At 36.8% G+C, this 24,930-nt stretch overlaps 1 protein-coding gene across 4 annotated transcripts in view; it reads left to right on the top strand.

Moving 5' to 3' along the window:
* The window catches only part of VEZT (vezatin, adherens junctions transmembrane protein), a 65,332-nt gene extending 40,402 nt beyond the window's left edge, over positions 1 to 24,930 (top strand). For 3 of the 4 annotated variants that reach the window (XM_044228853.1, XM_044228852.1, XM_044228855.1), the window contains 6 exons: positions 3,699 to 3,846; positions 9,196 to 9,527; positions 12,384 to 12,577; positions 16,417 to 16,517; positions 18,059 to 18,266; positions 21,768 to 24,930. In XM_044228853.1, coding sequence (XP_044084788.1) covers positions 3,699 to 3,846; positions 9,196 to 9,527; positions 12,384 to 12,577; positions 16,417 to 16,517; positions 18,059 to 18,266; positions 21,768 to 22,282 — 1,498 coding nt within the window. In that variant the 3' untranslated portion in view covers positions 22,283 to 24,930. Of the gene's footprint in view, positions 1 to 3,698; positions 3,847 to 9,195; positions 9,528 to 12,383; positions 12,578 to 16,416; positions 16,518 to 18,058; positions 18,267 to 20,695; positions 20,872 to 21,767 lie in introns of those variants that run through there. The other variant, XM_044228854.1, reaches the window with a different exon arrangement.

The following is a 24,930-nucleotide window of genomic DNA, read 5'->3' as shown; positions in this document are numbered from 1 at the left end:
GTAACAGGGATGCCTGGGTGGCTCAGTTGGTTGAGCAGCTGCCTTCGGCTCTGGTCACGATCCCAGCGTCCTGGGATCGAATCCCGCATCAGGCTCCTTGCTCAGCAGGAAGCCTGCTTCTCCCTCTGCCTCTGCCTGCCACTCTGTCTGCCTGTGCTCCCTCTCTCTGACCAAAAAAAAAAGAAAAGAAAAGGAAAAAAAAGGGCAGTAACAAAATACTCTTCCTGACTGTGTTTTTGTTGACATCAAATGAGTTAGTGCATCTGAAGTGCTTAGACAGCGTCTTGTATATAATAAACACTCGGACTGCAGGGCAGTAAGTCTGTCACTTCACTTTACTACATCAGGAAATTAGTTCTGTTAATCAGGAAATAAAGGTGTATACGGTCTTTATTTCAGTTAAGATTTATAGATCATTTAAATTATGAGTAAATGGAATGCAAAAATACTACATGTAACTTCAGTATTTTGGATGCTATAGCACTGATAAATATAATGCTTGAAGTGTTTGAATATATCTTTATATATACCCTTACAGGTAGATCTTCTTGTCTCCATTTTAGGTGGAAAACTAAGTAAACTCTCCACTTTGTGTGATTTGTTTGATGTGACATAACTAGTAAGAGGTGAAATTGTGTCTTAGCTCTAGGACTAATGACTTGAAATCTTTCTCTCTATATATTTTCTAACTGTACCAAATTGTACTACTTTGGAAATTTTAGTCATGAACTTTTCCATTCAGTTAACCCTCTGCCTAAATACCTGCCTGCTATGTGTTACAAAGATAGAGTAAAAACTTATATAACCTACTTTTAAAGACTTTTAGTATATTCAGTAGATAAACTGGTATTCATAATACAATACAAGTGCCCAGGGTGCCTTCCAGCATAGCAGGACAATGTACTTGGCCAGCAGGGTCAGAGAATGCTTTCAGTGAATTGGCCTTGAGGATAATAATAGTCTGCATTTCAAGTAGAATGAAGCAAAGATACTGAAAGAAATAGAGATATGGTAGTGTGGCATGTGAACTTCAAGTAGTTACTCATTCAGTAAATATTTATTGAGAATAAACTCGGTGCCAAGCAATATGCCAGCCCCTGGGTTTATGATGGTACATGGAATAGGCATGGGCAGGGACCATGCCTCAGCGTACTTACAGTTCAGTGAGGGATAAGGGAGTGAGAAGGAATAGATTAACAATATGGCAAATTTATGAGTTTCCTGTGCCAGTCATTTTTTTGTATAATAGAAACCTAGCAGTGAACAAGACAGACAAGATCCTTGTACTCATGGCTGTTGCCTTCTAGTGAATGAGATAATAAATATAAAGTGAACAGATGAGATTTTTGCATATCTGTTACAAAGCAAAAAACCCCAGCTGAGTAGGATAGAGAGTGATTGGCGGGTTATGGCTTTCGATTGGATCATAGTCCCCTACAATCAGGCCTCCCTAAAGAGTTAACATTTAAAATGACATTTGAATGAGGAGAAAGATCATGTTCCAGTCTGATGGAGCAGGGAGTGGAAAGATCTGTGGCAGGAGTTATTTTAGCGTGATTGGAGCATATAATGCAAGACGGCCATCATGACTAGAGCAGAGTAAGTTGGGAAGTATGGGATAAGATTCAGAGGTAGGCAGAGACCAGAACATATTTACCACACAAAAAACCATAGGGAACTAAAATAAAAAAGAAGGCAACAACTATTTCCTTGAAAAGACCAATAAGTATAAGCCCTCACGTGTCTGATCAAAGTAAAAAGAGGAGAAATATACAAAATTAGTAATCGGAACAGAGCTGTAACCATAGATATGGAAGAAATTAAAATAATTATAACAATATAATACATACAACTTTGTGACAGCAACTTTGAAAATGTGGAAGGAAATGGATAATTTCTTATCAAAATACAAATATTCAAAACTGACCTAGGAAGAATTAAAAAATTTAAAAGAGATTAGGTATATGATTAAAAAATACTCCATTTAAAAAACAACACAACTGGTTATAGGTAAACAATGGAAAATTTGCAGCTATAAAAAATGATAAAGTTCTTGATGCACTACTGTGGAATGGTATCCAAATCATGTTGAAAAAAAAGGAAGTGTACAGAGCACTATTTACACTATGCTTCCATTTGTGCATAACAGGGATTGTGTGTGTGTGTGTGTGTGTGTGTGTGTGTAAGACTATAGATATATGTGGGAGATATATATAGGGAATAAATGAGTGTGTTCATTGTACATATATACACATATCCACACATACACGTTTATATTTGGATTTGCTTTTATTTTGCATAAAGATGCACGAAAATATCTTGAGGGACACTAATAACAGTGATTGCTTTCACCTTTGGCTAGGGGAATGATGTGATTAAGGGACAGGGGTAGGAAGTAGTTTTTACTGTACCTCTTAATACCTTATGGGCTTTTTATATCTTGTGAATTTTGATCCTGTGGATATATTACATGTTCAAAAACGAAATGAATAAAAAAAATTTTAACTATCAGGCCCAGATGGTTTTATAGTTTTCCAAAAAACTATTTTAGACCATAGAAAAGGCTAGAAAGCCTCTCCTACTTCATTTTATTTATGAAGTTTCTATGATTGCAATGCCAAAACACAAATTATAAAGAATTAAAACTAGGCCAAATTCACAGATGGAGATACAAAATACTTGAATAGAATATATATAGATTGACTATAGCACTATATTAAAATACTATTCTATGTATGAGCAGATAAGAGTACGCTGGAAATACAAAAATAGTTCAGTATCAAGAATTATATGGAAATAAGTGTTTACAAAAACTGTTGAAGGGGGTGGGTGCCTCAGTTGGTTCAGCATCTGACTCTTGATTTCGGCTCAGGTCATAATCCTAGGGTTAGATCAGGCCCCACATCAGGCTCCATGCTGGGTGTCGAGCCTTGGAGCCTACTTAAGATTCTCTCTCCCTCTGTCCCTCCCCTACCCCTTATATTAAAAAAAAAAACCAAAAACGATTGAAGGGGGAATAAAATCTCATAGTAAATTGATAGATGCCCCCGAGGAAGAGGAAAGCAGAAACAGAACGGTAGTCTGTGTCGAACTACTTGAGATAGAACAGGCTTAGTGCTAATCATGTTCTGCAGTGTGCACACTGGGAGGAAGAGAGATCTCTTTACTGTGGTATACTGAGCCATGATACGATAAAGTACATAACACAGTTTCAAAGGGTACTTGTCAAAAATAATTAAGTTAGTACTTTAGCACTTGTGAAGAGTTGAACTTTTAATTCTTTAGATAGATATAAAGATACTTTATTCACAAGTATCCTATAAGATACCTGAGATATGTTAATAGATTTTTTAAAAAATATTTTACTTATTTATTTGACAGAGAGAGAACGAGAGAGGGAACACAAGCAGAGGGGGTGGGAGAGGGAGAAGCTGGCTTCCCGCTGAGCAGAGAGCCTGATGTGAATGTTGATTCTAGGACCCTGGGATCATGACCTGAGCCAAAGGCAGATGCTTAACTGCTAAGCCACCCAGATGCCCCAAAATAGTAGATTTTAAGATTTTTTTTTTTTAATGGACATTCATCACCTCTACTCAAAGTTCAGAATAAAGATTAGTAAAGGTAATTTTGGATGGTTTCACTGTACCCTTTATATTTTTTAATGAAAGGCTTTGTTGATTGCCTTAACCTAATTTAACCTACCCCCTGAACTCTGAGAGTGACAATGTAACCAACTACATCTGTGTGGTGCCTTTTAAGGAGCTGGGCCTGGGACTTAGTGAAGAGCAAATTTCAGAAGAGGAAGCACATAACCTTACAGATGGCTTCAGCCTCCCTGCTTTGAAGGTACTCTATCTGTGCAACGAAAGGGCTGAGCAAAAGCTAGATACTCTTGGATTGCACTTGTGCTGTATGAACATAAATGGTCCACTTGTTCCTTTTTATTGTTTGCTGAATACCATCATCATAGTAGCCTTCTTGATGCTGGGGAAGCTGTCTTTAAAAGTTGAGAGCGTCGTTAAGATTGAATGAGGAGATATTTATATTTTGATATCAAAAATACTTAAAATTCTTATATAAGATTTTCTCGCCTTAAGTCAGAGTTTATAGATAAGTGAAGTTACATTAAATATGAGTGATTTTATGACTACTTGTTTTAACAGACTTGGATAAAGAACTTAAAAGATCTATATCTTCCCTTGGAAAATATGCATAAAAGAATGTATTTGACCAATCAGAGAAAGACAATTATCATATGATCTCTCTGCTGTAAGGATTTTGAGAGTCAGGGCAGGGGGTCGTGGGGGTAGAGAAGGAAAAAAAAAATGAAACAAGATGGGATTGGGAGGGAGACAAACCATAAGAGACTCTTAATCTCACAAAACAAACTGAGGGTTGCTGGCAGGTAGGGGTAGGGGTAGTGTGGCTGCGTTATGGACATTGGGGAGGGTACGTGCTATGGTGAGTGCTGTGAAGTGTGTAAGCCTGATGATTCACAGACCTGTACCCCTGGGGCAAATAATATATGTTAATAAAAATAAAAAATAAAAAAAGAATATATTTGACTATATAAGAATTAAACTTCTAAAAAAAAAAGAAACTTCTAAGTGAAAAAAATTGCAATGGTTTTTAACAAAAGTAGATATAATTCTTTCTACATAGTAAAGAGCACTGTGGTGTACACACCTAGACAAGATAGGGCGGGTGCATGGACTGGCTGCACAAAGGAAGGGATAGAAATGGCCAATAAATATGATAAAACTTTCGGTCTCATTAGTAGTAAGTAGACATTTTGCCAAGGATATTGAAAGTTGATAATATTCATTATCTATGAGCAGAGAGACCTTCCATACTAGTAATAGTACAAATTCGTTCATTTGAGCAGTTAATACCAGTCTTCAGAAAGGTATGTACTCTTCAGTAATCTTAAGCTTAAAGATTTATCTGAGTAATCAGAATATACTCAGAGTATGTTCATGATATTCCCCAAACAGCAAATATTGGAAACAGAAGTTCAGTAATATAAGATTAATAATGATTTATGGTACATTCTTTGGAATGGGTGGTAGAAAAATTGTAAGATGGAAGAAACAAAATAAAGCAAGTTACAAAAACCATGTGTTTGGTGAGATTCTAGTAGTGGTTTTAAATAGTGAGTCTTTAGATTCTTTTTCAGTATTTAGCAAACTCCACTTAGATGGTTCTTAGTTTCTAGTCTTCAGAACTTCACCTGATACCATGAAATCGGTGCAAGTGTAGTTGACGGCATAGATACCAAGATCCATTTTTGTTTTGAGACTGCATCAGTCTCTACTTCTTTAAAATGTCCAGAGTCACATAAATGTTCTAATTCTTTTGGTGTTTTTTTTTTTAATCTTTACTGTTACTTGAAATTTTCCTTGACTTATTCTTACCCTCTTTCTAACCCGTATCAATAAGTGGCACCACACAACTTACTAAACTAGAAACCTGGATACCAGCCTTCTTATCTGAGCTTTTATCCCTTGTATCCAGTTTGTCAGTAGATTCTTGTGTCTGTTTGACCTTGAAAATGTTTAAAACCATCCATTCTATAGCCTTTCCTACCATCTTCATTGTAGCCCTCATCATTTCTTACCTAGGCTGCTGTGATAATTTTCTTACTGGTTCCCTTAGTTCCCTAAAGTTGTTCAGAATGCCATTTAACAAAGGGGCGCCTGGGTTGCTCAGTCAGTGAAGCATCTGACTTTAGCTCAGATCATCATCTTGGGGTCCCGGGATTAGCCCCGTGTTGGGCTCCGTGCTCAGCGGGGAGTCTTCTGCCTCTCACTCCACCCCGCCAACTCATGCTCACTTTCTCTCAAATAAATAAAATCTTCTTTTTTAAAAAATGCAATTTGACATACAAAAAGCCTTAAAAATAATGTTCTTTGAATCAGTAATTCTACTTCTGTGAAAGATGCTAGTTGTAGCTAAATCCTTTTTGCTCACTGAAGTTGTTTTACAAATTAGACTAACTTTAGTTCTTTGACTTTTGCTTTATCTTGACACATAAGTAATCTATAACCAAACTCAATGATTGTGTTGTGTTATTACCAGGAGTACCAACCTCTGCAAGAAGCTTTATCTTGATGTCTCTGGAGTTTATAAACCACTGAAAATTTCTGTGATGTTCAAAAATTATGTTTTGCCACCTTTTATTATTGCCATTGTACCCAGATAAAGAATTTTAAAATGGATCTTGTAAGTTAAATTTTAAAGGAAATTTTAAGTTAAAAGTAAGTTAAATTTAAAGAAAATTTCTCTCTCTAAAGAGCAACATTAATTAAAGCTTTTTTTTAAAATGTAGTGAAAGGTGGTTTACAAATATATCAGTGCCTTTTGTTTTCCTTTGTAATTTTCATTGTGTCCTATAAAGAAAATATCCTTTGGATTTAGATTTTAGTGTTCACATATCTTCTGTCAGGAAAACTGAGCAAGTGATGTACCTTTGGAAAGAAAAGCTACCTCCTCACTGTGCCCTAAGGGGATGTATATAAAATATTTAGTATAGAGTCCTTGTCTCTCTTTTTCCTTTTTCACATTTTTAACTAGTTTTTTCATCATTATAAAATAGTATATTTCCTGCTTTAAAAAATAAATCCACATTTTGTGAAAATGCTTTAAGTCAGAAATTCCTGTTTGGCCATAAGCAATGGTTAACCAGAGCCACTTTCCTATCCAAACAGCAAATGGGGGGGGAAATGCATATTTCTTAGTTTTGGTTTAATCAGAGAATATGGCGGTGATTGAATAAGTAGTCTTTTTAAAAGTGGTGGTAAGCTCTGCCAACTAGATTCTTTCAGTTGCTGTGGTCCAAAACTCTGGAATCATCTTGGATAACACTTTTCCTCTCATAAACAATCTATCAAGAGATTCTGTTGGTTCTGTGTTCTTGTATATCCAGAGTCTCACTACTGCTCACCTCTTAACTACTAACCACTGTGATATAAGCTATCATTAACTCCCAGCTGGATTATTTTAGTATCCTTCTGACTGGAGCATGACTGAGATCATAGAACTCTTCTGCTGAGAATCCTTCAGTGGCTCCCCATTTTTCTTAGAGTAAAAGCCAGTTATTTCAGGGACTTCATCGCTTACCATGCTGTCCCTTACTTACTATACCAGCCCCACTGACCTTGCTGTTCTTCAGATGTGCCAAGTACTATATACTCCCACTACAGTACTTTGTACTTGAACCCCCTGCTCCCTGTAATTCTCCTCCCTTATGGTAATCCCATGGCTCAGTTCCTTCTAGATGACACTTGGTTAGAAACATTCCTGGCCACCCCGTCTTTCCCTCCTTCTGCCTCTCCCTTTTCTTCCCCCCAGGTATACACACATAAACATGCATTCACTATTCCCCTTCTCTGCTGTATTTTTTCTCATAACTCATCAGCCGAGAAACTTTTACTTGTTAGAATCTTTTACTCCCCCTGCCACCTGGATAGAAGTTCCAGTAAGAAAGGGACTTTCAGGGGCACCTGGGTGGCTCATTCGTTAAGCGTCTGCCTTTGGCTCAGGTCATGATCCCAGGGTCCTGGGATCGAGCCCCGCATCGGGCTCTCTGCTCAGCAGGGAGCCTGCTTCCTCCTCCTCCTCTCTCTCTCACTCTCTGCCTGCCTCTCTGCCTACTTGTGATCTCTGCCTGTCAAATAAATAAATAAAATCTTTTTTTAAAAATGGGGGGATATTTGGGGGCGCCTGGGTGACTCAGTCATTAAGTGTCTGCCTTTGGCTCAGGTCATAATCCCAGGGTTCTGGGATCCAGCCATGCATCAGGGTCCCTGTTTGGCGGGAGCCTGCTTCCTCCTCTCCCACTCCCCCTGTTCGTGTTCCTGCTCTCACTGTCTCTCTCTCTCTCTCTGTAGAGATAAATAAAATCTTTTAAAAAAAAAAAAAAAAGAAAGAAAGAAAGAAAGGGATTTTTTTCACTTTTATATTCTGGTGTATTATCAGCACCTAAACAGTGCCCGGCATCTAGGTGCCCAAGAATATGCTGAATGATCAAATGAAGGACTAAAGAAAATCATTGTGGTCCCAAAATTTAATGGTTAAATAAGAAGACTTGTGAGGTCAGCTGCTTATATAAATTCAAGAATTCCTAGACAGTGTGTATTTAGCAGTTTAGAAATTTGACCTTGCTCAATTTAAAAAAATAAGTTAGTAGTAAGAGGGGTTTATATTAAATTATCTTAATTCATTGTCTGTATAACTTAAAGTTCATTTTTTAAAGCAGTCTGAGTAATGTCCACTTTCATGGTTATGAAAAATTGAAATCAGAATTATCCAAAGTATTCAATTATCTTTTTGTTGTCTGCTAACTCTCATATTAGATTGCTTCCTCATGTATTTGTTTATTTGTGGGATATTGTCCTCATAGTCCCCATGTTGAACAGGACTACATATGGAGAAATCCTCTGTTGATTCTTTGTATCTCAAGAATGGGTTTTGCAGTTTCTCATGCCAGACCTTCAAGTATAATACTCTAGACTGATTTTTATGTTATCTCTTAGCTATTTCATAGGCTGAAAATGGTATAATTTTGAACCCTAAATTCTGGATGTATCTATTGCTGACTCATTTCTTTGGACTTCTGTAGGTCCATTATTCCTGCTTTCTTTTTTTCTACTTTGTGTAAAATGTTCAAGTAATTCATCAAGGAATATTCACTTCTGATAGATGTATCTTGTTATCAACACTTCTTTTCCGGGATAGAACTGTTCTAAAGTATATATTGGTGGGGCGCCTGGGTGGCTCAGTGGGTTAAAGCCTCTGCCTTCAGCTCAGGTCATGATCCCAGGGTCCTGGGATCAAGCCCTGCAACGGGCTCTCTGCTCAGTGGGGAACCTGCTTCCCTTCCTCTCTCTCTGCCTGCCTTTCTGCCTACTTGTGATCTCCGTCTTTCAAATAAGTAAATAAAATCTTTAAAAAAAAAATAAAAGTATATACTGGTGTTACATGTTATATTCGTACTAGAAGTTCCAACATGCCATGACTACATAATTTGATCTGACATTCTTGGCTAATCTTCAGGATTAGTTCAAGCTCACCTATATTCATATCTTATGATAAAGTAAGAAATTTAACCAGAAGTTAAGATAAACAAATTTGTAGTTTGTTTTGAATTTTGACCAATTCTCTTTTTGAATTGATGTAGTTCCTTTTCCTTTTTAGGTTTTGTTTCAACTCTGGGTGGCACAGAGTTCAGAGTTCTTCAGACGGTTAGCCCTATTACTTTCTACAGCTAATTCACCTCCTGGGCCCTTACTGACTCCAGCACTTTTGCCTCATCGTATTTTATCTGATGTGACTCAAGGTCTACCTCATGCTCATTCTGCCTGCTTGGAAGAGCTTAAGCGCAGCTATGAGTTTTATCGGTACTTTGAAACTCAGCACCAGTCAGTACCCCAGCGTTTATCGAAAACTCAGCAGAAGTCAAGAGAATTGAATAACGTTCACACAGCAGTACGCAGCTTACAGCTCCATCTGAAAGCGTTACTGAATGAGTAAGTTTTGAAGCTAAATAAGAAGATGTCTCCATGATCAGCAAGCTTCATTCTTGTGCCATTGTGGTTGCTGGCTTATGTCTTAGCTAGAAAGCAGCAGCAAAATTGAGACATACAGCGTGAGGAATGGAGAATGATTTGTAGGTACTATAATTTGGGGGAATCATTTACAGTTTTCACTTTGTCTGATTTCAACAGAAAACCTAGAAACATAGGTCAAAAGCAGGTGTTCATTCTCTTTGAGAGCTGAAATGGAGATGTTTACAAAGATTGAGCTTGTTTTAACTAACTCTTCTTTAAGTAGGGCTCTTAACTGGACCCTGCAATTTGAGCAAAGTATCTGCAAGCACTGGAACAGCAAGTTATGAGGTATTGTTATATTCAGTTGAAGAATATATATTACAATTTTTTAAAATAAATTAAAGCAGATTTGGACATTTTCTCAACCAGAGGACAAACTTTTTGGCCCAAGTTGAATATTAAAGGGCAGGGTCCATAAACTGTATTTGTTAAGGGTTTTTTTTGAGATATTTATTTATTTGAGAGAGAGCATGAGAGGGGAGAAGGTTAGAGGGAGAAGCAGACTCCCGATGGAGCTGGGAGCCTGATGCGGGACTTGATTCCCGAACTCTGGGATCATGACTTGAGCCGAAGGCAGTTGCTAAACCAACTGAGCCACCCAGGCCCCCCATATTTGTTCATTTTTTACTTTGCATGGTGTTATTGGTACTCTGCCTTGATCAAATGTAGCATCCAGTCATTCCAGTGACATTTTTCTGTAACATATACTTACAGGACAGGATCAAATGAATGGGCTGGGTTCCTGTTGTGTTGGTAATCAGAAAAGTCATGGAATTTAATGAATTGATAAGATCTTAGTTGATGAACCTGACCCTGTATACCAGGCAAGAAGTAGAATAGGGAGGTCAGAACTCAGTTTTGTAAAAACAAACAACAAAAACAAACAACAAAAACAGGTCAAAAGCATTTGACGTCTCCTTAAAATCAAAGGGCTAGTTCAGTGAAGTAAGGAAGATATGATGAACAAGAAATTAAGATAGGAAAGACATTTTGAGAAAATAAATTTTTACCCATCTGTCTGCAGTATATAAGGCGGCTATAAAAGCTACGGCATGGGGGGAAATTGAGGAGCTGTGAGGCAGGGATGTTCCAGTGGTCTCTAGCAGTTGTTCTAAGAAAACAGATAAATGAATGCTAACCTGACTCAGTCCTGTCTCCCACAGGGAATATGGAGATAAGGCAATCTCTGCTAGAAGGGACAACAAAGGTTGGGTGTATGTCAGAGAAAACATTTCAGTGGAAATGTTGTATTAGGCAAAGCCAGAGTCTCTAAAGAATTTTTCGGGGTGCCTGAGTGGCTCAGTCATTAAGTGACTGCCTTCAGCTCAGGTCATAATCCCAGGGTCCTGGGATCAAGCGCCACATCAGGCTCCCTGCCTGGTGGGAAGCTTGCTTCTCCCTGTCCCACTTCCCCTGCTTGTTTTCCCTCTCTTACTCTTACTGTCTCTGTGTCTCTCTCCAAATAAATAAATAAATAAAATCTTTTTAAAAATTAATTTTTGGCAATAGAATCAGAACTACACAGGACTTAATAGAATGCATTAGAGTAAGGGAAGATGGCTCAGGGAAGAAAGAGGCTACACTGGATGGACATGAAAAAGGGGCTTGGTGCCGTGGCAGAGGGTATGGACTTTGCATGGGAAGGATGTCACCTGTTTAAAAATGGAATATTCTGTATATGGTCCTATATGTCATCTTTCAGACAGAGTATACCAGTCACAAGCCATATCTGATTTGCTCCATAGCACCACTGTACACAATTTTAAAAGTGTTATCTAAACATCTGTTTTGTGTTTCACTCCTCCTTCTCACTCGTCCCTTGTTCTTCCCAGTTGTGTACACTAGAGAATAACACTTTTACTGTTCTCGCTGCCTCTAGAGTGCTCACTATCAAAATAATGTATCTGAGACATATATGTGCTTTCGCTAACTGCACATCTTCACTGGTTTCAGAGTATAGCAGCATGGACTAAAGTCTGTAGGAAACATTCTGTTGAGAGGGTTTGCTATAACCTGATGATAGTCTGCCTTTCTCTCTCTGTTTCTCTCTCCTTTCCTTCAGTCCAAACAAACTGCATGAATGCCTTTTCCCATGTACCGTTTAGAATGACCTTCCTTATCTTTTGTACATGTTCACATTTTGTCCATCCTTCAGTACTTCCTCAAAAGTACCTCTTCCTTAGTTGTTCCCTCTCTGTACCCATAGCTGGTAGCAACTTTTCTCCTCTTCTGAATTCTTGTAACACAGTCTGTATCTTTCTGTGGTATTGCACTCCTGGGCTTAGATTCAGCCCGGACTTACAGCTTGCCAGCTGTCTAACTCTAGGCAAGTTTCAACTCCCTGGACCTAATTCCTCATCTGTAAAATGGAAATAAAATGTTGTTATAACTTTATATGTTATGATGTTATGCTTGCATAGATATGCCTAATTTCCCTGATTCAGTTATGGTTCCTGTTAAGGATGAAATGAGCTTCATTTATCTTTTCAGCTCATAAAAGCCTCATATATGTAAAAGAAATATTGTTGGATAAATAGGTGATGTCCTTTATGAGCTTTTGAAAACATTGTGGTAAAATGCACGTAACATTAAATTTACCATTTTTGTCATACAGTTCAGTGCCATTAGGTACATAGACATTGTTGGCGACCATCACCCTTTCCATCTCCAAAACTCTTTTCATCTTATAAGCTTATTTCTTAAATGGGCCTTGTGAATTAGACATTTTCCATTTAATATTTTAGAAATCTGTTTCTGTTTTTCTTTATTACTTAGGGTAATAATTCTTGAAGATGAACTTGAAAAGCTTGTTTGTACTAAAGAAACACAGGAACTAGTATCAGAATCTTATCAAATCCTAGAACAGAAGTTAAAGTTGATTCAGCCCCATGTTCAGGCAAGCAACAATTGCTGGGAAGAGGCCATTTCTCAAGTGGACCGACTGCTCCGAAGAAACACAGATAGAAAAGGTACCAATGAGAGCTTTCCTTTGTACACACTTATCAGACATTCTTACTCTCCTCCAGTAAGATTTTGTTAGGTGGATTTCTTATCTCTATGATGTAAGTGACTTAACAAAACTTTACTTTACTAAAAGAAAAGCTGAACTTATACATACAAATTGACACTGAATATAAAGTCTGGCTCTTATTTTGCGAACAATAAGTGAATATGATTTGGAAGTTCTCTGGATCCTATACCTCCTTTTTAAAAAACTTAATGAAGGGATAGATTTAAATAGTATTATTCCATTATTAGAACTTCCAGAAACTCTTTTCTAGTTAGTGTAATAATGACCTTGATAGTTAGGGGCCAGAAATTGAGCTTGCTTTTAAGGTAGAATACGTCAAGCCGTCAGAAATAGTATACCAACGTCTGAGATGTGTTAAATGCCAGTATTTAATGGTGACATTGGAATGCCTTATATCGCTGGGCAAAGGGTAGTCTTCAAATTTTCCGCAAAACTGCTTTCATTTGACCCAGATTTTATATTAGTTTTTACTCATTTCACTAATTCATTGTAAATATTTGGCATATTTTTAAATTTTGTGCTATAAACCAATACCATGTCTGTCCCCTGGGCCTTTTTGAAAATCATATTTGTGTGTAGAAATTGTATTGCTGCCTAAGATGATCAGTGCTTTATCATCTTGTTAGTCACTATTTTATTTACAGCTAGTTCTGTAATACTTTAATGTGTTTAAGAAGGTGAATAAGTATGTAGTGAAAGTTAACTTTCTTCAAAGGAAATGTTAACATGCTAATTGCTGATACATCACCAATAGATTTCCTTTACATCTAAAATAGAAATGGCGAGTAATTTTTTTCTTCAAAGGGTAAATTTGCCAAGGATTTTTAATATATGCAAACATTTATGCCTGTTAAACTTTTTGATATGACTTAAGTCTAGAGCTTTTCCTCTTTTTAAGGCTTTTTTGGGCAGGCTTTTTCTTTTCAAGTTTTTATTTAAATTCCAGTTAGTTAACATACAGTGTAATATTAGTTTCTTGAGTACATTTTCTTTAAGTGGAAACACTCAGAAGTCCACTGGGTGTTAAGAGATGCATTCCATTTATTCCTGCCCTTAGCATACTCTGAAATGTTGAATTTTAATCACTTAAGCATGATTGTTAAACTATCTCCAAAACATTGGGCAGGTGATAGGCCATAATATTCTGCATATGTGGCTTTTGCTTGTTAGTGATAATGATACAAATTAAGATATAAGTCATTTGCAAACTTTCTCACTAAAATGCTCATAGTGGCCGTGGCAATGGAACTTTGAATAAAATGTATGATTTTTTTTAAGAAGCAGGTGCTCTAGTTAGCTGTTGCTCTTTTTAGGTTATTTCAGAACTACAGAAATATCATGAGAATAGTTCAAATTATCTTTCTTTACCCATATTCCTCAGTTGTTGACATTTTACCACATTTGCCTTACCTCTGTGTGTATCTGTCTATAAATTCTTTCGGTGGTATTATTCTGAACCATTTGAGAATAAGATGCAGACATGAGACCCCTTGCCCCTAAATCTTGTGTTTGTATTTTTGAAAATGGACATTCTCCTACATACCTACAATATACCACCAAAATCAGGCCATGACCACTGATACAATAGGGCTCTTGAATCCACAGATCCCATTCTAATTTCACTGATTGATCCAACAGTAATCTTATATGCCCAGATCCAGATCACACACGGCATTAAGCTTTTATGTTCTTAATTCTGCTTTAGCCTTTCTTGTTTTAAATATAAGCATGTTATTTAAAAAAATCCTCTGAGGTTATATAAGTTTATTCCCACTATATTGGAACATATATGTTCCATATGTCCCATAGTATCATTTCAGAGATTTACTCAAGAGATACAAAAATGTAATGTTCACTTTAACCTATAAACAAATGTTTATAGTGGTTTTATTCATAATCACTAAAAACTAGAAGCAGTCCAAGTGTCCTTCAGCTGATGAATGGATAAGCTCTTCTATCCATCCACATGGAATACTACTAAGCAATAAAAAAGAAATAAGCTACTGATCCATCATTACGATGGAGGAATCTCTAATGCATTGTGTTACTCAAAAGAAGCCAGAGTCAAATACTACATAGTCTGTGATTCCGTTTAAATGACATTCTTAAAACAGTATGATTTCGTAGGAACAACAAGCAGCCTATGTTTTCTAGGCGTTGGATATGAAGGGAGGAATAGGTTATAAAGAGGCAGCATAAGTCAATGTTTTGAGGTGTGGGAGCTGTTCTTTATCTTGGTTGTGGTGGTAGTAGTGGTTATATGACTCTGATCATATAATAATCAAGTGAATAAAATAAAATAGCTTCAAGTTTTTTCACCCACTAGTTTTGGGATCCACCAGTTTAGTAGTTCTTGTTTGAATTAGATACTGTGATTGTTACCAAATGGTAATTTTCTAATTGCACTTTTCCTTTTACACTTATTAGCCAGCCTTCTATTGTGAGGCAAAGCAGCCCCCTTTCCACTTATTTATATCAATATAGATATATGGATTCTTATTTTGTAGATCATAATTTGTTAGTATTATTATTTTGTTGCTCAAATTGTCCAGAGTTTAATCAGAGGGAACCCATTCAGGATGGTTTGTGCCACCATCATTCTTCCTTTGATCACTTCTTTATATCTTCATACTTTCCTTGCCCCCACCCCTAACATCAGCCATGTGTCCAAGAAGCCCTCAGTCCTTTAGTGGGAAAGTGGTACTTAGAAACCAAGATGTGAATGCCAAGTATGCTCATAGCCACTGCGGCATTACTGTTTTTACCAATTCCCAACAGACAAGGTTGTGAAATAGATCTGTGTAAATGTACACACATATGTACATTTGTGTGTACATTTGTACGTACATATGTGTGTACATTTACACAGATCTATTTCTGTATCTGTCTGTCCATATATGTTACATGCCGTGGGTTCACACCAATACCTCCAATTCAGTCCCAATACTACAGAGTTCTTCTGTCCTTCTCCTTATTTGTACCTCTCTTTTCTGATTATGAGAAACTTGGCTCTCGTTATCTTCAATTTTTACTTATTTATTCAATCCCTTGTATGTAAGCAGTTGCCTGACAATATCAGCTGGCCCCTAAGCCACATTGCTGTTGACGCAGACCTGCTAAGAGTCCTTCCCAGTCCAGTCAAGTGTGCTTAGTCCACATCAGCCCTTGACAGCCAGGAGTCTCCCCCCAACCCTGGTCCCAACCAGTTATCTATCGTTACTCTTGAAAGGTAAAAATCTAGATGCTTAAACCCTACTTCTTTTTAAGTAGAGAGAGAATGATGAAAAGCAGAGAACTAGATAGGAGACTAAGTAACCCTGTGGTTAGAAAACAAACACCAATATTAAGTATTAAAGTTCACACCTGGGTCATCTTTTCAAGCTATTACTTATGAAACTCATTTCCAATTCTAACTTCTGAGAATAGAAATAATATAAGAGAAGTGCAGGATTGAAGTTCATTTTTTGTGGGGATGAATGGTGGCATGTCTTGAGAGTGTTCCTGTGCCACGAACAGAAATTGATTTATAGAATACCTGTTGTGTGCCAGATAGTATGGTGAGATGAAGAAGGGAGAGAAAAGTTACTCCTCCAAGAGTTTAATTTAACTTAAATTATAAATCTGCTGCCATTACTGTTAACTTTAACATCCTTAATTTTTTTTATAAATTAGAAGTTATAATCACAAGTTGGACTATGAAATTGGCAAAATATTATTATTAAGAACATTGTTTAGTTAGATGTTCACTCATTTCCGTGTGGCCTGTTGCTTTTTAAGGCAAGCCTGAGATAGTATGTGAAAATCCGCGTTGTACTGTGGTACCTTTGATGCAGCCTACTCTACACATTGCCGACAAAGATCCAATCCCTGAGGAGCAGGTAACAGTGAAAATGGCTTTTTTCCCCCTATAGAAGAGTTTCACATATAAAGGTTGCCTCTCTTTCTCTGTAAGTGGCATGGATGATTTTTGACCAAGTTGTTAAATTTATGTTCTTGATGAGCTTTAAAATTACAACACAATGTATTGAACTGATGTCAGATCATTTTTTCTTAGTGCCTTGAACTCAATCCACTGAATCTACCAGCGAATTTATATGTTATTTATACCTTACTATTTCTTAGATACGTAGGTGATTAAACACATTAAGAATTAGTGCATTGGTAAAGGTACCTTCTGGGATGCTGGAAATGTTGACTAGCGGTTACCAGTCTGTGCGCATATATAAAAATCCTGTGCACTTTGAGATTTGTGCATTTGGCAGTATGTATAGTATACCTCACTTTAAGGAAACAATTTTTTAATGATTTCATTAGATACTGACAAAGATTTCTTTTGCTTATCTTAAGGAAAACTTCTTTTCCTTTGGTCATATTGTCTACTCAGTTCTTAATTGCAAAAGGAGACCAATTCTGTTTACTGTTAATACACAAGGGATTTTGACGATTTGATTTTACTTTATTTTATTACTAGAGAAAGCACGCAAGCACGGGGAGGGACAGAGGAAGAGAGTATCCCAAGCAGACTCCCCACTAAGTACAGAGCCCATAGAGCTTAGCCTCACCACCCGGAGACTGAGCTGAACTGACTGAGCCAACCAGGTGCCCCAGCGAACAAAAAATTTTTAAAAAAGTACATGACGGACAGAATATTTCTGAGGACCACGTAGGTTTGGACCAGGCTGGTATAAACATCCAGAATCACTCAAAAGAACTTCTCCCTTTCCAGCAACATCACTGCCCAGTCACTAGCTGCAGACATTGTCACTGGATAATAAAAACTCCCTTTAGAACCTCTATCTCTAGAAACTTGACCTGCCACCATGCTTACCAGAATAGATTCCTTAAGATGCCTGCTTCCCTTGTAACAAACTTCTGGGTCAGACATGATCCGTGTACATTTGATTAGAGGATCCCAAGTTATTTGCCTGACCTATAACCGCAAGGAGGCTGGGAAGCAAGGATCCTAGTCTGTTCCTCAGTGTTAAGAAGAACCGTAAGATGAGGTTCAAACTCCCTGGGAAGTCAGAAAGAACCACAGATATCTACCACAAAAAGACTTAACATACCTGACACCTCCCCCAAACTACCAGCCTTTCTAATTTTGATTGGTTTTGCAGAGCTAATAACTAATCTTAATCTTGACTAGATCTATAGAATATCAGAGCAGAAAAATAATGATTGAAGTTATTAAACTTTCTTTTCCATAATCCCTTTTAGTATCAACTGTTAAGTTTTTTTAAGACTTCAGCTTATCTATAGTAATAGTAATATATTTGCTCTGTTTGCCCACCTTTGCTTTAGTGACCTGTGCCAAGAGTCTTCATTTTTTAATCTTGGAGATGGGTAGGTACAAGTTAATGAATGCTACTAGAAAATTGTCTGCTCGGAGTAAAGTGCTTTTTCTTGTATTCATTTTCAGGAATTAGAAGCTTATGTAGATGATATAGATATGGACAGTGATTTCAGAAAGGATGATTTTTATTACTTGTCTCAAGAAGACAGAGAGAGACAGAAGCGTGAGCATGAAGAATCCAAGAGGGTACTCCAAGAACTAAAATCTGTGCTGGGATTTAAAGCATCAGAGGCTGAAAGGCAGAAATGGAAGCAACTTCTATTTAGTGATCACGGTAAGCTGACATCAGAGTAAAAGGTTATTTTTAATGTAGGGGATTATTTTAGCTATATAATTCTTATAGCTTTAATTTTAGGGATTTGTCAGCAAGTATAGTACTTTTTCTTGTGAACACAGATCAATATGATCAAAAAAAGAATAGGTATATAGTCAAATTGGGAATTTGAAATCATACTTTTTCATTAGGTATTTGATGTTTTACTAAATTTTATTTGGAATGGGCGGTGCATTGAAAAAATTAGAGTATTTTCAAATTTAGTGAATTTGAGATTCTAAACTCTGTTCTCTTCATGTTGATATATCATAAATACCTCAATGAAGTCCCAAATTAATAACTCTGTGTTCACCATTGAATCAAATGAATTAAGACCTAGGCCAGTTAGCTACATCATTAAAGTTCCTTAATTGTTTTGAGCTCTTCAGTAGATGGGAGAAGAGGAGGTGTTTTTGTGCACACTGTCTCCTTATTTGGATACCGACGATACAGACAATTAGCATTAAACTCCATTAAGTTTCCCACTCTTCTTATTTTTAGTCGGAGTTCATGGGAAATAGGGGAAGGAATGAGGAGAAGCTTAATACTTAACAATATCAAACTAGCTAATTCCTAGTTGAGAATTAACTTCTGTAGATCTCTTAAGTAGAGAGAGTGGGATTCCCCTTTTATAGAGTACTTATGCGGAGCCTCAAAATCACCTGCCTTCCTTTCACAGACCTGTACCCCTGGGGCTAATAATACATTATATATTTATTTTTAAAAAACTATTAAAAAAAAAAATCACCTGCCTTCTTTTCCTGTTCTCTTTTTCACTAGAAGTTTATAGATTACCTGTACATCTGGAATGTTCCTCAGGTTTCTCCTTTCTTCTCTTAGTAGCCCTACCATTCACCCTTGTCCAGGTGCACATTTCTTGATTTTATCCTTCCCATTGGCCCCTTTATAGCCCAGGTCCTTATTAGATTGTGCTTATATATTGTAATAGTCTCTTAACTGACTTGCATTTTCTTTTTTATTATGTAAACTCTGCCCCCAATGTGGGGCTCAAACTCATGACCTCAAGATCAAGAGTCTCATGCTCTGCCGACTGAGCCAGCCTGGCACCCCAGTAGATTTCTGTTTTCAATACCTTTTTCTTCTAAGCTACCCTTAGAAGATGGCTTCTAAGCTAGCTTCTATCCTTGCAGACTCCCTCCAGATTTTTCTCAAACAGTAGTACATTGATAGTGGCTCTCTAGCTTTAAAAGCTAGGGTGGTTCTCCCTTTCCTACCATATTAAATCTCAACTTTTTATTCCTGGTTTCAAGCCTCTCTGTCAAAATAAGTCCATCATTTCCAATTATATTTTCTACTCTTTCTAATTAGATATCCTCCTCTGGTTATATTTATCTAATTAGACTGTGGTTCCACAAACATTGTTTTTATTCATGAAAAACATTCATGCTGGGGTGCTTAGCTGGCTCAGTCAGTAGAGCATGCGACTCTTCATCTTGGGATCAGGAGTTCAAGCCCCACATTGGGGGTGGAGTTTACTTTTAAGGAAAAAAAAAAAAACACCTTAATAAAAGAAAAGCATGCATGTTGATCTCTTTACATCAAGAATCCTATTTTCTCCCCAAGCTGCCCTTTCTCCCAGTTGCTCATCCATGAATCGTCCTCTCCCTGCTACCTCTCCCACCACTACAGAGCCTCACAGCAGGAGGCACACTGGAGGGAACTGGAAGGAAGTCTTGAGCAGTGACATATGTAGCGGGTTAAGAACTCCCAGGAGCAGCAGTTAAGATATTCCTGCAGCCTGTTTGTTCATATGCTGGGCCTGCGTGAACCAGAGATGATTGTGTTTTAGGCACTCTTGTTTTCTATGCATCCAGTGTTTTTGTCTCTGTAATGAAATTACAATCGGTGGAGGCTTTAGTATCCCCCACAGTGTTCAGTCAGCAATTACTCATTCAACAAGTAGTTCCTGAGGCACTGTTTACTCCTGTGTCCCTAGTGCATAGATGAAGAGACAAAAATCCTCGTACTCCCAGAGACTTCCGTTCCAGCAGGGTTAACACCTGATCCTGCAGTTGTACAGATTATTTTGCCCTATTTAATTGCCGCATTCTTTAAGAACTAGATTTATTGACTAAAAGTGTATGGGAAGACTGCAAATAGCATTGTATATAAACCTGTATCCTTTTTATTGCTTAGTGTTTTCTCCATATAGCTTTAAAATTCTCCTGTTGACAGTATGGGCAAGGATATAATAATGAAAGAAATGTGTGTCTTTTTTCAGGTATGTGCTTCTGGTAGTTTACATTTGAAAGGGCAGTAATGCTGATTTTGTTTGTGGAAATAAGTAAAAAGCTGCTGATACCATAAAATGCTTTTTCCATGAAAAATTTCAGTACATCTTCCAGAGTTGTTTTCATCTCTGCCTACAGGGGTAAAGTCCGAATGGAATTAGAGAGGGATATTCTACACTGGAACCTGCTGTGGCCATTTTTTTCTGTTGTTGCTGCTTCCCTAGTGGAGTTACTGCAGCTTAGGGATCTGTTTCTTGGAAATGGACACCTTTTACAAATTATTTTTTAAATAAACGCCAGATCTTCAAGAAGCACTTTCTTTTCTTCCGTCATGCTTCCTAATATATTGTATTGTACTAACCCCTCATACTGGGAGGAGAGACTGCCTAGCAAGCAACCCACTGCCTACTAACATCAAGAGGGGCTAAATAAATCTTCATTTTCCTTGAAAGGACAACTTCTGCCGTATGGATATGATATTTATGTGTTATGCTTTGTACAGTAGTTGATTTTGAATCCAGGTTTTGTTTTCTATTTTTCTGTGACATTTCAAAATGTGTAGAAGTTATGGCTTTACTTTCATCAGGGTCTTATTAGGTGGTTGGCAAGTAAGTTGAATTATGTGCATATTTTTTTCCATGCTGTTTTAACTTGTAAATATATATGTGCTGATGATCGTGATTATTATCTGGATGACTTTAGGCCTTTTAACTGACACATTATCAGTAAAAATCACTCTGCTTATTCTTTCATAAGATGGTTCTCAAGCCTCAGTGTGTATCAGAGTCAAGCATAGGGCTTGTCAACACAGGTGGTCCCACCCACAGTGCCCCCTTCAGTAGGTCTGGGTGGGGCCCGAAAGTGTGCATTTCTGTCCAGTAACCTTGTGGTAATGACTGATGCTGCTGGTCTGGGACCACACTTTGAGAACCACTGCTTTAATGTTTTGAATAAGAGAACGTGTGAGGTGTTTCAAAATCTTCATCATTACCCCATCTCATTTCATTTCTTAGGCATTCTATCTCTTCTAAAAAGTTCTGGATTTATAAATTCATACAGATTTTACTAGAAAGTTTTATTTAGCTTTTATTTATTGTTCTTTATAAGAAAAAATTACTGGAGTTTAAATTAAAGTTTAAATCATTGCTGGGTCCTTAGTTATTACTTTTCTTTCTTTTTTTCTTTCTTTCTTTTTTTTTTTCCTTTGAAGCTGTGTTGAAATCCTTGTCTCCTGTAGACCCAGTGGAACCCATAAGTAATTCAGAACCATCAGTGGATTCAGATATGGGGACAGTTGGTAAAAATGATACTGAAGAGGAAAATAGTAAACCCTCCACAGCTGACAATGAAATAAGTAGTAGGACTGAGTATTTATCTGAAAACCCTCTAGATGGTAAAAATAAAGACAATTCTGCAAATGAAGCCTTCCTCCAAGGAGCTGAAGAAAGAGTGTGTTACCAATGTGAGAGTGAAGAGGAATGTCAGCAGGCAGATGTAGATAGCCTGTCCACTGCCCTTCCAGCTCCCAGGGACCTATTACAGCCCTCCATTAAGCAGAGGCTGGCCCGGCTCCAGCTGTCACCGGATTTTACCTTCACCGCTGGTCTTGCTGCAGAAGTGGCTGCTAGATCTCTCTCCTTTACCACCATGCAGGAACAGACTTTTGGTGATGAGGAGGAAGAACAAATAATACAAGAAAATAAAAATGAGGTAGAAGAGAAGTAAGAACCAAGATTTACATGAAGGATTTTAAATTGTTGCTTTTATGCAGGTGTTTTAGCTTCAACACTAGATAGGTGATCCACTGGAAAGGGAAAACGAGTGTTAAGTTTACTATATATAAAGCTGAGATGTGAATTTACAGCAAAAACCCTGGTTTGAACAACTGCTTTGAAAATAGTAGCTAACCTGTAAATGGCAAATTTTTAGGAAAGTCAGAGAAAGGTAAGGGCTCTTTCAAATAAACTGCTGTTCTACTTGCAGTACAACTGATCGATCTTGGGAATTCTTTAGGTACTTTTAATAAGAAACAAATTTATCATTTCTTGCCAGAATTTGCTAAAATGACTGGGATAATTCTGTTGCAAGAACATTAACATTTAGTATGACTCCTTTTTACTGTATTCTCGCAGTTAATAACTGCAGCTATTATGTTAATAACAACTTGTTTGTATTTTATTTTTGTTTATACCAGTCTTAAAGATACAGGTTCTGAATAAAAAAAAAATTGAATTCATACAATTAATGTGTACTGGGGTTTGGAACTCAAACGTAGTGTCAAAAGTACTGGGATTGTGATATGTTTCTTATGTTTCCTTGTTCATACCTGTATTTGGTAGTTAATTTTAAGATGTCCTAATAGTCTTGAAAAGAAAAACATTGTACTGTTTTAAAAATTAGCCTTTCAATTATTTTTTGTGTTTATCTTCTGTTCGTGTTATAACTAATAGGGAATGATGTCAGAGTGGGATCTCTTTGGTTCAAGGCCCCATTCTCAACTTTGCAGCAAGTTCTTTGTGTAGGTTTGCCTGCAGATCACTGGGTACCACTAACACAAGCCAGTCACTTGAGCTGCTGAGGCTATACCCTCTCCACTTTATTGAGATTCTGGAAACATTCTGTCTGCTTCCTGGAAAGCATCCTTGTCTCCTTAATACTTCATTGACAAACTACCTCGTAAAAGAGGTTGCTTTCCAAATTGTCCAGTGTTAAATGATTGCATTTTCAAAATGTGACATTTTCAGGAGTATATTTTTTCTTGAAACCTATAGCCCTTATGCACTGACATAGTTTATAGACATTACTTGGGAAGAGTATAGGAGTAGTAATTTTTGCTGCTGTCCTACCAAGGAGATTACACAATGAATATAGATTGTCTTCAGAGTTAAACATTCAGATTCCTGTAAACTTGGCCCTTTGACTTAGTAGAGTTATGTATACCAAGGAGATTTTTATTTAATTTTTTCAGTAATCTTGGGAAATTTATTTTTTAACCTGAGGAAAAACTTGGTTCTGCTTTATGTGAATAGTAGAGACCCTCTGAACACTAAGTGATTCTGCCTATTGCCAAAAATTCTAGGACTTATCCATAATTAAGCTCTTAGGATTATCTTAGGGTGGGCCCAGTTTCTCACTTAGCAATGGTTAGCTAAATTTCAAGAAAAAAACAAATCTTGTTTTGAGACTGATGATTATATTCGTAAATAATATTTTCCTTATAAATTACTTAGTTTGCCAACTCTTCTCCTCCTTGGACTGAGAGGAGGCAATTATGGAAAAACTTGGTAATCTTTTTCTTAATCTGTGAACTTAACACAAAAAGAACTAGAGTTTAATAACTTTTAATTCTTTTATTGTATTATTTTTGTTATAGCAGTTTGGGAAAATATCTTCATAATATTTTATCAGTTTTATTCAGTGCTGGGGTGATACTTTTTAATTTTAAAAGACTGATTTTAGTCAGGAATTCCTAATCTTCCAGTCTGTGATCTGTTTTATTTACTAGTTGTTAACTTAATTCTATGAAAATTCTACTTGTTGAAACCATGATAAAAGGATCTTGGGACTTTAAATGAAGTATCTTTTTTTGTGTAGTTTTCAAAATTTCTTTCATCATTTAAACGGTTTCTAAGATAAAATATTACCTTCCCTGTGAATATTCTTAATTTTCTCTTATAATAGTCTAAAAGTCAGTGTTTCTCAGGTTTTTGGTTTTTTTGTTTTGTTTTGTTTTGTTTTTTGGGTTTTTATGGGGCACCTACCTTAGAATAAATTAGAGGTCTTGTTTTTATATTGCAGATTTGGGGCCATATTCCCAATCCATTCTTAGTTGGTCATTTTGGAATGAGACCTAGGTGATGCTTACGTGCAGTAAAAATCTAAGAATCTCTGTCTAGGACTTCGTTTTCCTTGCCATGAATACCTTAGGAAATAAAAACAAATAGGCCAATGTAATTATAAGTAGGTATTCTTGTTTGTTACTTTTATAAGAATATTTCAGTTTCTATTATCAGGCTTTTGACTAGTTTTAATTGTTGCCATCCTCCTTCCAAAAGAAGCTCTCTGGGAAAAATATTTTGGGATGCAACACTTGTAATTGTGCTTTCCAAATTTTACAATGATATTTTGACAGGATAATTCTTGTTAGGAGTAATATCCTAATAGCTTTTAACATGAACATTTATTTTACCAGGATAAACCTAGTACTTAATGTAAGAATCCATGAAAGAAGCTATTTGGGGCTCTCTTGAAGACAAGATTTTTACTCTTTGCCTGAAGTAAGGAAAGTCATGGTAGTAAATGATTTGGTAACAGTTATCACACCTAAAATTCTTACTTTTTTCAGCTTTCATTAAAACCCTGCATATCTGGCA

This window comes from Neovison vison, chromosome 12 (genome assembly GCF_020171115.1).
Source record: "Neovison vison isolate M4711 chromosome 12, ASM_NN_V1, whole genome shotgun sequence".
In the NCBI taxonomy this organism is placed as follows: domain Eukaryota; kingdom Metazoa; phylum Chordata; class Mammalia; order Carnivora; family Mustelidae; genus Neogale; species Neogale vison.
The sequence above is the reverse complement of the archived record's forward strand: the minus strand, read 5'-3'. Positions and strand labels throughout refer to the sequence as shown.